Source organism: Zonotrichia leucophrys, chromosome 22 (genome assembly GCF_028769735.1).
Source record: "Zonotrichia leucophrys gambelii isolate GWCS_2022_RI chromosome 22, RI_Zleu_2.0, whole genome shotgun sequence".
Taxonomy (NCBI): domain Eukaryota; kingdom Metazoa; phylum Chordata; class Aves; order Passeriformes; family Passerellidae; genus Zonotrichia; species Zonotrichia leucophrys.
In genome coordinates this window covers 3462417-3474973 of record NC_088191.1, presented here as the reverse complement: position 1 = coordinate 3474973, position 12557 = coordinate 3462417, and the positions used below count along the sequence as shown (strand labels likewise).

The following is a 12557-nucleotide window of genomic DNA, read 5'->3' as shown; positions in this document are numbered from 1 at the left end:
CCCCCCTCGGCAGAAGCAGCTCGGGGGTCCAGGGGGTGGAATTTGGGGAGGGCTGGGGGGGTCTCGCCTTGGGCTCTGCGGCATCGCGGGAGCCGCGGGGGTCCCCGGAGGGGCCGGGCAGGTGCATCCCGGGATGGAGGGACGGACGGATGGATGGATGGATGGATGGGGACCCGGGGACGGATGGATGGGGACCCGGGGACGGAGGATAACGAGCACAGCCCCGCACCGAGCCCCCCCCGACCCCCGCCCCGGGCGGAAGGGCGGCCCCGGCGGAGGGGCGGGGAGGGGACGGCGGCCCCGCCGGCTCTGCCCCTTCGCCGGGGCTCGGCGGAGCGCAGCCGCCCCTCGCCGCGCCCCCTCCCCGGCAGCCGGAGCTCGGCAGAAGCCGGCGGGAGCCCGGCGGAGCCCGGAGCGCGCAGCGGAGCCCGCCGGGGATGCGGGAGGCGGCGAGCGGCTGAGGACCCGGCTCCGGCCGGGCGGAGCATCCCCCCTTCCTTCCCTCCGCTTCGGATTTGGGATCTACCTGACCGCCTTGGGAATTATTCATATTTTTTCTTACCTCCCCCCCCCCCCCCCTTTTATTTTTTTTTTTTTGCCTGATTTTTTTTAACATAATTTTTTCGCACACGTGGAGGAGCGCGTGGATTTCCTACCATGATCCTGGCAAACGCCTTCTGCATCGTCCTCCTCGTAGGTGAGTGAGTGGCCCCGGCGGGGGTGCCGGGGGCGGGGTGGTGGCGGCGGCTGTCGCCTGCCCGAGGTGGCGCGTCCCCAACCCATGGGCGAGGGGCTGGGGCGGGGGGCGAGCCCCTCCGAGCTGGCACCGGCGCTGCGGCACCAGAGAGAGGGGTTCAACTTCATCCCCCATTCCCCGGCAACTTGGAACGGGGAGGGGGATGCAGGGGACACTCGGGGGGCTCAGGGGACGCTGGGGACACGGGGGACACCAGCCCAGCCGCCCCCTCGGGGCCGGAGCGGGCAGGATCGCCCCGCAGCCCAGCCCTGCCCGTCTCCCATCCCCGCTCCCCTTGGCGAACCAGGATCTGCGTTTCGGCGGCGATCTCCGCTTCTCCCCCTCTCGCTGCCCTCCATCCTCCCCATGATCATTCCAGAGCTTGGGAACGCGGGGTGGACACTCAGCGGGCAAAGTTGGGCTCGTGGCTCCGGTTCCTGCGTGGGGGAATCGCCGTCCCTGTGCCCGGATCGCGCCGGAGCCGCGGGCTGGGCTCTGCTCGGAGCTTTGTGCCTGGAGATCGCTCCCGATCCCCGGCAGCCGCCGCTGGGAAGGGGAGAACCCGCAGACCGCCCTGTTTTTGGGGTGAAAATGAAAGGAAAGGGGCGATGTTGGGGGTTCGGGCGTGCCGCGATCCCGGAGCCGCTCCCGGGGCCGTTCCCGGTTCCCGCAGCCCCGCGGCTGCCGGGGATGCGATCCCGGCTCGCTGCAGCGCCCGGAGAACTTCGCGGAGCCAGCCTGGGCTCGGGGACAGGCACAGGGGACAAGGGACAGGGACAGGAGGCCGCTGGGGGACACGTGAAGGTTGGCACAGCCTCGTTCCGTGGGGCTCGGGGTCCCGGTGGAACGGGGGGCTCGGGCTGTGCCCGGCTCCCAGCCATGGAGGGGCGCCCCCCAAACCTTTGGGGAGCGGGAACCCAGCCCTGGCTTGGGGGAGCCCCTGCCCGGGGGGTGCCGGGGTCGGGGGGCTCGGGGGGAGCCCTCAGACACAGAGAAAGGGACACTGGGGGGACACGAGTGGGGACACCCCAGTGCAGAGGAGGGGACAGTGCTCCAGCCTGGCTGGGGGCACAGCTGCACAGCTGGACATGTGTCTGGGCACAGCTGGATGGCTCAGGGGAAAATCTGGGGCACAGGGACCCCCAGAGGGACAGAGGTGCCCCACCTCAGGCATCCAAAGCAGGACCCACCCGCCCTCACAGCGGGGCTGGCAGTGAAGCAGGATCTGCCCCCCATTTCTGGGTGTCCCCCCCACATCCCCGGGTTCCCCCAAGGCTCTGGGGACCCCGAGCAAGGACCCTGCACCCCCAGATCCGTGACCACGGTGTGGCTTCATGCTGATGATCCTGGAGCAGGGAACATCCAGCTCTGCCCAGCCAGAATCATTCTGCGGGGTTGGCATCTAAGCAGGACCCTGCTCCCCATTTCTGGGTGTCCTTCCCACATCCCTGGGTGTCCCCAAGGTTCTGGGGACCCCAGGTTCCTGCACCCCCAGATCCAGGAATGGGGTGACCACGGTGATCCTGAGGGTCCTGGAGCAGGGAACACCCAGCTCTTCCCAGATTCTGCGGGGTTGGCATCAAAGCAGGACCCTGCTCCCCATTTCTGGGTGTCCTTCCCACATCCCTGGGTGTCCCCAAGGTTCTGAGGATCCTGAGCACCCCCAGATCCGGGGATGGGGTGACCATGGTGATCCTGAAGATCCTGGAGCAGGGAACATCCAGCTCTTCCCAGCCGGGATCATTCTGTGGGGCTGGCATCGAAGCAGAACCCTGTCCCCCATTTCTGGGTGTCCTCAAGGCTCTGGGGACACCCAGCAGGGACCCTGCACCCCCAGATTAAGGGATGGGGTGGCCTTGCTCTGAGGATCCTGGAGATCCAGCTCTTCCCAGCCAGGATCATTCCCGGGAAGCCACAAAATCCCTGCCTGGTCCTGGCTGGGAATCTGCTCGTTCCAGCGTGATCCTGGCCAGGAGAAACATTTCCCTGTAAAGCTGCCGAGTGTCCGGAGCTCTCGGGCAGCAGCAGAGCAGGAGAACATGGATTAGAGCTGGGGAAGAGGCGGCTGGAGCCGGGAGGAGCGGCAGGAAAAGAGGCCAGAGCCTTGTGCAAAGCCTCGCTGTGCTCCCGAGCCTGCCGAGGATTAGCCGGGAATTCTCTGCAGATGTTTCAGCGCCGGGAGTTCGGCTCTGCCGGGAGGGGTTTTGGTTGTTGGGGAATAGAAAATCATCATCCCCCTCCTCAGTTTCCCCCTCCACCCAAACTCCTCGGTGGGAATGAGGAGCGGGGGGTTCCAGGGAAAGTGGCCAGGCTGGGAAAAGCCCCAATCCTGCGGGATTTGGGGGCAGCACAAAGGGCTGTGCCCGCCCTTCCCGCTCCCGGCTCCACCAGTGCCGCTGAGGGGGTGGCAGGACCCCGATCCCTGCAAAAAAGTGGGGAAAATGGCAAAAACCAGGAGGATTTGGGCCAGCTCGCCCCCACCCCTCATCCCTGCTGTTCCCCAAGCGTGGATTTCTTGTGGGGTTCCCAACCCATCCCAGCTGGCACCGGGAGGGCACCCGAGGATGTTCCAGCTGGTGCCAGGGCGAGGATGTGGCCCTGCCCTGCCCACGGGGACAGGAACGCGGCTGGAGGAGGGGATTTGTGGGGGAGAGGCTTCTGGAGAAGTGGGAGTTGGAGCTGGAGCTGAGCTGGGAGAGGTTGGAACGTGGTGGAGCTCTGGAACGGTTCTCCATGTCTGGTGGAGCTCAGGAATGGCTTTTCCACATCCACTGGAGCTCTGGAACGGTTCTCCATGTCTGGTGGAGCTCTGGAACAGTTCTCCACACCCACCGGAGCCCTGGAATGGCTTTGCACACCCATTGGAGTTCTGGAATGGTTCTCCAAGCCCAACAGATCTCTGGAACGGTTCTCCACACCCTCTGGAGCTCTGGAACGGTTCTCCACACCCACCAGAGCTCTGGAATGGCTTTTCACACCCAGTGGAGCTCTGGAACGGTTCTCCATGTCCAGTGGAGCTCAGGAACAGTTCTCCACACCCACTGGAGCCCTGGAATGGCTTTCCACACCCTCTGGAGCTCTGGAAGGTTTCTCCACACCCTCTGGAGCTCTGAAAGGTTTCTCCACACCCACCGGAGCTCTGGAATGGCTTTTCACACCCAGTGGAGATCTGGAATGGTTCTCCACGTCCAGTGGAGCTCTGGAACGGTTCTCCACACACCCTGGAGCTCTGGAATGATTGTCTACACCCACTGGAATTCTGGAATGGCTTTTCACACCCACTGGAGCTCTGGAATGGTTCTCCAAGCCCAGCAGATCTCAGGAATGGCTCTTCATGCCCAGTGGATCTGTGGAATAGCTCTCCACGCCTGGTGGAGCTCCGGGATGGTTCTCCATGGCCATGGACTTCTGGAATGGCTCCACACGCCCGGTGGAGCTGAGGGATGAATCTCCAGACCTGGTGGAGCTGTGGGATGGCTTTCCACACCCCATGGAGCTCTGGAATTGCTCTCCATGGAATTCTGGAATAGCCTCAGTGCCTGATGGAGCTCTGGAACATCTCTCCACACCCAGTGGAGCTCTGGAATGGCTCTCCATGGAATTCTGGGACAGCTCTCTGTGCCTGGTGGATCTCTGGAATGTCTCCAATGCCCTGGAGCTGTTTCCCTGTGGCCATGGCTGCAGCAGGATCAGTTTTTTCCCAGTTTCCCATTTTTTGGATGCCTCAGGATGGGATTTCCTGGTGTGGGAAGGCGCAGAGTCCCAAGGCATCATCCCAAAGGCACCATCCATGGTGTGTGGGGAGGCTCCGACATTCCCAGCCCCCGGATCAGCGCTTGGGGTCCTGTTTATCCTCCAGTCCCTCCATGGATCCTGTGTGGAATACAATCCTGCCTGGCCTGGCCTGGCCTGGCCTTCCCGAGGGGAATCTGCTGCTCCAGCCTGGATCTAAGGTGGCTTTTGGGGCTCCAGACCTGTCAGAACCCAGCAGGGTCCATCTGGGGACATCGACCAGACCTGTGGGATTTGTGGGATCTGTTCCTGGGAGTGACCACAGCCAGCGGAGCTGTGCCCACCTGGGCACTGCCCACCCTGCTCCTGCCCCTCCTCAGAGGCCCCCGAGGTGGGCAGAGCTGCCTGGAGACCCGCTCTAGTACCAGGGACCCGCTGTGGTGCCCACGTCAGTGCCGGGAACCCGCTCCAGTGCCCGCTCTGGTGCCAGGAACCTGCTCTGGTGCCCAGGGACCCTCTCGAGAGCCAGGGACCTGCTCCGGTGCCAGGGACCCTCCCCAGTGCCCAGGGACCCGCTCTGGTTTTGGGGACCTGCTCCAGTGCCCAGGGACCAGATCCAGTGCCAGGAACCGCTCCAGTGCCGGGGACCTGCTGCAGTGCCCACTCCGGTGCCCAGGGATCTGCCGCAGTGCCAGGGACCCGCTCCGGTTTTGGGGACCCGCTCCAGTGCCCGGGGACCCTCTCCAGAGCCAGGAACCAGCTCCGGTTTTGGGAACCCACTCCAGTGCCAGGGACCCGCTCAGGACCCGCTCCAGTGCCCGGGGACCCTCTCCGGTGCCCAGGGACCCGCTCCAGTTTTGGGGACCCGCTCTGGTTTTGGGGACCCGCTGCAGTGCCCGCCACTCCCGAGGGAGGGCCCCGTGCCCAGCCCCGGGGGTGTCAGGGGACAGGCCCCGCCCGCCGGGGGGGACACGCGGGTGGCCCCTGTCGCGTTCCTGTAGGTGTCACTGTCCCCCTGCCAGACCCGCGCTGGGAAGGGGCTGCCCGCGGTGCCAGGCGGGAGGGGACAGGGACGGGGGGTCACCCGTGCCCGCCACCCTCGGGGGGCACCGGGGCGGGCACAGAGAGGGGTCCCCTCCTCCAGAGTCCCCTCCAGGTCCTGCCATTCCCATTTTTCCCTGCTCCAGGGCTTTCCTTGGAGCTGGAGGGTGGAGGAAGGGCCGGGTGTGACAGCGGGTCCTGTCCCCATCACCCTGGGGACAGGGGGTGACCAGCGCTGCCTGTCCCCAACTCACCCGAGAGGGGACGAGCCAGGCTTTGCCTGGGCCGGATTTAGCAGCGATATTTTATTTCTAGGGGGAAAAGCAGGTGCGGAAATGCTGGGGATGGCTGTGGGAATGTGGGTCAGGGTCCGAGGGGGACAGTGACAGTGACAGCGACAGGAGCCGGTCAGGCTGGCACAGAGGAGGGGTCCCCTCCCCATCTCCGCCCGGAGCAGCCCAGGGTCCCCTCCAGGTCCTGCCATTCCCATTTTTCCCTGCTCCAAGGCTTTCCTCGGAGCTGGAGGGTGGAGGAAGGGCCGGGTGTGACAGCGGGTCCTGTCCCCATCACCCTGGGGACGGGGGGACACCAGCGCTGCCTGTCCCCAGCTCCCCCGAGAGGGGACGAGCCAGGCTGAGCCTGGGCCGGATTTAGCAGCGATATTTCCAAAAAGCAGATGCGGAAATGCTGGGGATGGCGGGGGAGCTGTGAGAATGCGGGGGCAGGGTCCGAGCGGGGACAGGGACAGCGACAGGGACAGGAGCAGGCCGGGCTGGCCCGGTGCCACCCCGGGAGGGGAAGCGCCTGTTGGGAGCCGCAGCTGCCCCGCGGCCCTGCCAAGGCTCCGAAATCCATGAGTCAGATGCCCTAAAAATCCCGTGACGGGGATGGGAAGGATGAGCAGCCAAAGGCAGGCTCGGGAGTCGGGATGGAGCCGCTGCTCCCTGGGAACACGATCCGGGAATGGATCGGGGTCATCGATCCCTTAGGATGGAACAAGGAACATCAGATCCCCCAGATAAAGTGTGAGGTTAACCCCGCACCTTCCAGGCAATCTCGGCTGCGGGGGGAGCAGGAGATTCCCGTTCCACTTCCCTGGAAGTGCTGCAGGACGGGCTGGAGGGGCCCCGCGGCCCTGCCAAGGCTCCGAAATCCATGAGTCAGATGCCCTAAAAATCCCGTGACGGGGTTGGGAAGGATGAGCAGCCAAAGGCAGGCTCGGGAGTCGGGATGGAGCCGCTGCTCCCCTGGCTCCGGAGAGCTCCGGGAACCCGATCCAGGAACGGATCGGGGTCATCGATCCCTTCGGATCGAGCAAGGAACATCAGATCCCGCAGCCCAGGTGTGGGGTTAACCCTGCACCTTCCCATCCCCGCCGGGCAATCTCGGCTGCGGGGGGAGCAGGAGATTCCCGTTCCGCTTCCCTGGAAGTGCTGCAGGACGGGCTGGAGGGGCCCCGCGGCCCTGCCAAGGCTCCAAAATCCATGAGTCAGATGCCCTAAAAATCCCGTGATGTGGCTGAGAGCGATAAGCAGCCAAAGGCAGGGCGTGCGCAGGGGCTCGGGATGGAGCCGCTGCTTCCTGGGCTCCAGTGAGCTCCGGGAATGCGATCCGGGAATGGATCGGGGTCATCGATCCCTCTGGATGGAACAGGGAACATCAGATCCCCCAGCTGAGGTGTGGGGTTAACCCCGCGCCTTCCCACCGCCACCAGTTTTTCCCAGTTTCCCATTTTTTGGGAATCTCGGCCGGGGGGCAGCAGGGACGTCCCTGGAATTGCTCCAGGCCAAGGTGGCCTCGGGCACTTCCAGGGATGAGGCAGCCAGAGCTCCTCTGGGAACTCCATCCCAGACCCTCCCAGAGAGGAATCCCTTTCCTCCCTTTCCTTTCCCCCCTTTCCTTTCCCGATGTTTTAATCTGAAATTCCTTGGGGTTTTCATCTGGGCTTTTAATCTGAATTTCCTGGGTTTTTAATCTGAATTCCCTGCTCATTTTCCTTCTCGGGCGTCCCCATCTGCCCTATCCGGGGGACTCCTTCGGAACCTTCCTCCCTATCAATTCCCTCCCTCACGGAGCTGGGCTGCTCACCTGGGGGTTTTAACCTGAATTTCCTGGGGGGTTTTAATGTGAATTCCCAGGGGGTTTTAATCTGAATTTCCCTGGGGGTTTTAATCTGAAGTCCCTAAAGTGTTAATCTGAATTTCCTGGTGGTTTTAACCTGAACTTCCTGGAACTTTCATCTGGGGTTTTAATCTGAATTTCCTGCCCATTTTCCCTCCCGGGGTCCCGATCTGCCCTATCTGGGGTGCTCACCTGGGAGTTCCATATGAACTTCCTGGGGGTTTTAACCTGAACTTCCTGGGGATTTCAATCTGAATTTCCTGGGGGTTTTAACCTGAACTTCCTGGAATTTTCATCTGGGGTTTTAACTTGAATTTCCTGGGGTTTTTAATCTTAATTTCCTGGAATTTTCACCTGAATTTTCTGGGGTTTTTATCTGAATTTCCTGGGGTTTAAATCTGAATTCCCTGGGCTTTCAATCTGAATTTCTCACCCATTTTCCCTCCTGGTGTCCCCATTTAGCCTATCTGGGGCTCTCCTTCATTTCAATGCTCGCCTTCCTCCCTAACCGTGCCCTCCTCTCCCTCCCTGTCCCAGATGAGATGCTGCGCTCTCTGGCCGGGCCGCCCCCCGCGCCCCCCGTGCCCCCCGTGCCCATGGACTGCGTTCGAGCCACCGAGCTGTGCGCGGCCGACCCGGGCTGCAGCTCGCGGTACCGGACCCTGCGGCAGTGCCTGGCCGGGCGCGACCGGAACACGCTGCTGGCCAACCGCGAGTGCCAGCTGGCCCTGGGCGTGCTGCAGGAGAGCCCCCTGGAGCGCTGCCGCTGCAAGAGGGGCATGAAGAAGGAGCTGCAGTGCCTGCAGATCTACTGGAGCATCCACCTGGGGCTGGCCGAAGGTATGGAGGGGGTAAAGGAGGGGTTTGGGGTGGGGGGGAGAGCCCAATGGATCAGCATGGGGTGATGGCGAGATCCCAAAGGAGAGTTTTGGGGTGGGGAGACCTCAAAGGAACGCCCCAGGGTGGTGGGGATGGGGAGATCCCACAGGAGCATCTTGGGGTGGTGGGAATGGGGAAACTCCAATGGATCGGCATGGGATGATGGGGAGACCCTAAAGGAGTGCCCTGGGGTTGGTGGGGATGGGGGGACCCCAAAGGAGCATTTTGGGGTGATAGGGATGGGGAGACTCCAATGGATCAGCGTGGGATTATGGGGAGATCCTAAAGGAGCACCTTGGGGTGGGGGAGATCCCAAAGGAGCATCTTGGGGTGGTGGGAATGGGGAAACTCCAATGGATCGGCATGGGGTGATGGGGAGACCCTAAAGGAGAGTTCTGGAGAGTAAAGGAGACCCTGGAGTGATGAGGAGACCCCAAAGGAGAGTTTTGGGGTGGAGGAGAACCCAAAAGAGCGGTTTGGGGTGGGGAGATCCCAATGAAGTGTTTTGGGGTGAGGGAGACCTCAAATGGATCAGTGCGGGGTGATGGGGATGAGGAGACCCCAAAGGAGTGCCCTGGGGTGGGGAGACCCTAAAGGAGCACCCTGGTGTGATGGGGAAGCCCCAGAGGAGCGTTTTGGGGTGGGAGAGACCCCAAACGAGCGTTTTGGGGTGGGGGACACCCCAATGGATCACCCTGGGGTGGTGGGGTTGGGGATGGGCATGAGGACACCCTAAGGGATCACCTGGGGTGATGGGAATGGGGAGACTCCAATGGACCAGCGTGAGGTGATGGGGAGACCCTAAAGGAGCGTTTTGGGGTGATGGGAATGGGGAGACTCCAATGGATCAGCGTGGGATGATGGGGAGATCCCCCAGGAGTGCCCTGGGGGTGATGGGGATGGGGGGACCCCAAAGGAGCATTTTGGGGTGATAGGGATGGGGAGACTCCAATGGATCAGCGTGGGATTATGGGGAGATCCCAAAGGAGCATCTTGGGATGGTGGGAATGGGGAAACTCCAATGGATCGGCATGGGGTGATGGGGAGAGCCTAAAGGAGAGTTCTGGAGAGTAAAGGAGACCCTGGAGTGATGAGGAGACCCCAAAGGAGAGTTTTGGGGTGGAGGAGAACCCAAAGGAGCGGTTTGGGGTGGGGAGATCCCAAAGAAGTGTTTTGGGGTGAGGGAGACCTCAAATGGATCAGTGCGGGGTGATGGGGATGAGGAGACCCCAAAGGAGTGCCCTGGGTGTGATGGGGAAGCCCCAGAGGAGCGTTTTGGGGTGGGGGAGATCCCAAAGGAGCATCTTGGGGTGGGGGACACCCCAATGGATCACCCTGGGGTGATGGGAATGGGGAGACTCCAATGGATTGGCGTGGGATGATGGAGAGGGGGAGAAGGATCCCTAAAGGATCACCCTGGGGTGATGGGGATGGGGAGACCCCAAAGGAGCATTTTGGGGTGATGGAGAAACCCCAATGGATCACCCTGGGGTGATGGGGATAGGAAGACCCCAAAGGAGTGCCCTGGGGGTGATAGGAAGGGGGAGACCCCAATGGATCAGCGTGGGATGATGGGGAGATGCCAAAGAAGTGCCCTGGAGTGATGGGGAGACCCTCAAGGAGAGTTTTGGGATGAGGGGTTCCCAAAGGAGTGTCTTGGGGTGGGAGGAATGGGAAGATCCCAATGGATCAGCATAGGGTGATGGGGAGACCCTAAAGGAGCGTTTTGGGGTGGGAGAGAGCCCATCTTGGGGTGACGGCAATGGGGAGACTCCAATGGATCAGCGTGGTGGCAATAAAAGAACCCAGAGACCCTAAAGAAGCACCCTGGGGGGATGGGGAGACCCCAAAGGAGAGTTTTGGGGTGGGGGAGACCCCAGTGGAGTGCTCTGGGGTGATGGGGAGGGGGTCGCTATCTCTAGATAGAACAGATGTGGAGCCCAGGGAGGAAAAATGGGCACCCCAGGAAATTCAGGTGAAAATCCCAAGAAATTAAAATTAAAACCCCAGGGGAGCAGCTCAGGTAGGGCAGATGAACAGCCCAGAAAAGAGGAATGGGCACCCCAGGAAATTCAGGTGAAACTCCTGGGAAATTCAGATTAAAACCCCAGGGAATCCAGACAGACACCTCAGCCTCAGCCCCCAAACCCACCCGTGTTTGTGCCCAAATCCCCTGGGCTGGTGGCAGAGCTCCCTGCCCGTGGGAGAGGGATTGGGATGAGATTTTTAAGGCTTTTTCCAGCCCAGATCAGGCTGGGAATTCTGGAATTCTGTGGGAAAGTTGTGGGAAAGCTGGAGCTGAGGATGGAGGAGTTGTACCCAAGGATGCGAGAAAAATCTTCCAGAGGATGGGAAAACTCTTCCAAAGGGTGGAAAATCTCTTCCAGAGGGTGGGAAAACTGGAAAAGCTCTTCCAGAGGATGGGAAAACCAGAAAAATTCTTCCAGAGGGTGGAAAATCTGTTCCAGAGGGTGGGAAAACTCATCCAGAGGGTGGGAAAACTGGGAAAACTCTTCCAGAGGGCGGAAAATCTATTCCAGAGGATGGGAAAACTCTTCCAGAGAATGTGAGGGAGCCGTACCCGAGCCCAGGGCCCCCTTGGGTGAAATTCCCTTCAAATCTGGGTCAGCGCAGGAATCAGGGCCCCAAACCCGGCCCAGAGCAGGAATTAAGCCTTAATTGTTTTCTCCCTCTCATTAGCTGCCCTCATTGAGCAGCTTCCTGGGGTTTTTTTTGGGAATGAATGAGGGAATTGGGATGGGAATTGCACCTGGAGGAGGAGGAGGAGGAGGGAAGAGCAGCGATTAAACCGAGGTTTGAAGAGACAGAAGCTTTGTGGCGATCCTTTACGGCGCTCAAAGGCAAATTTGTGGTTTTTAGCGGAGATTTTGGGGTTCCCCTCCTCCCCTCCGAGCTCTCCCTGCTATTAGGGAGGCTCCAGCCTCCTTCCCGGGGGTTAATTGCGGCTCCAGGCAGGTCCGGGGCCCCGGTAATGCTCGGTAATTTCCCCGGCGAGCAGCAGGAGTCAAGCGGGTGTTTAATTATTTATGGCAGCGCTGGAGTTGGCGGGGCCGCCGGAACGCGCTGGGTTCGAGCGGGAGAGGCGGGGAGGGGAGAGGGAATGGCCGGGAGCGGGTTTGGATCCCGATCCCGTTCCTGGGGAGGATCAGGGGGAGCCCTCGGGGCGTTGTCCCCAAATTTCATCATCCCCAGAGCAGCGGTGACATCGCTGGGAACCTGCAGGGAGCAGGGACATCCCAGTTCCCTCCCAAATTTCCCTTCCAGATTTCCAGGAATGGTCTGGAGCGGGTTTGGACCCTGTTCCCATTCCATGAGGTCTGGAGGACAGGACCTGCCCTTGGGTGTTGTCCCCAAATTTCATCACCCCGCAGGTGACATCGCTGAACTGCAGGAACAGGGACATCCCAGTTCCTTCCCAAATTTCCTTCCCAGTATTTCCAGGAATGGCCTGGAGAGGGTTTGGACCCTGTTCCCATTCTGGGGAGGATCAGGAGCCTGCCTTTAGGTGTCTGTCCCCAAATTTCATCACTCCGAGAGCCGTGGGAACTGGGAACCCAGTTCCTTCGGACAGTTCCTTCCCAAATTTCCTTCCCAAATTTCCCAGGAATGGGGCCAAGGAGCAGGATTTGGATCCTGTTCCCATTCTGGGTGAGGATCAGGAAGGGCCGGAGCTGCTCTCAGAGTGTTGTCCCCAAATTTCATCACCCCCAGAGCAGCGGTGACATCGCTGGGAACCTGCAGGGAGCAGGGACATCCCAGTTCCCTCCCAAATTTCCCTCCCAGATTTCCAGGAATGGTCTGGAGCGGGTTTGGACCCTGTTCCCATTCCTGGGGAGGATCAGAACCTGCCCCTTGGGTGCTGTCCCCAAATTCCATCACCCCGAGGGAGCCCGTGGGGAACAGGGACATCCCAGTTCCTTCCCAAATTTCATTTCCTTCCCAAATTTCCCAGGAATGGGGCCAAGGAGCAGGATTTGGATCCTGTTCCCATTCTGGTGAGATCAGGAGGCGGCCCTTGGTCTAGAGT

The 12557-nt window shown here is 61.3% G+C and overlaps 1 protein-coding gene across 1 annotated transcript in view; it reads left to right on the top strand.

Annotated features, from left to right (window-relative positions):
- Positions 1-376: 376 nt before the first annotated feature.
- The window catches only part of GFRA2 (GDNF family receptor alpha 2), a 34018-nt gene continuing 21837 nt past the window's right edge, over positions 377-12557 (top strand). The window contains exons 1-2 of the mRNA XM_064731275.1: positions 377-697; positions 8168-8470. Coding sequence (XP_064587345.1) covers positions 658-697; positions 8168-8470 — 343 coding nt within the window. The 5' untranslated portion in view covers positions 377-657. The remainder of the gene's footprint in view (positions 698-8167; positions 8471-12557) is intronic.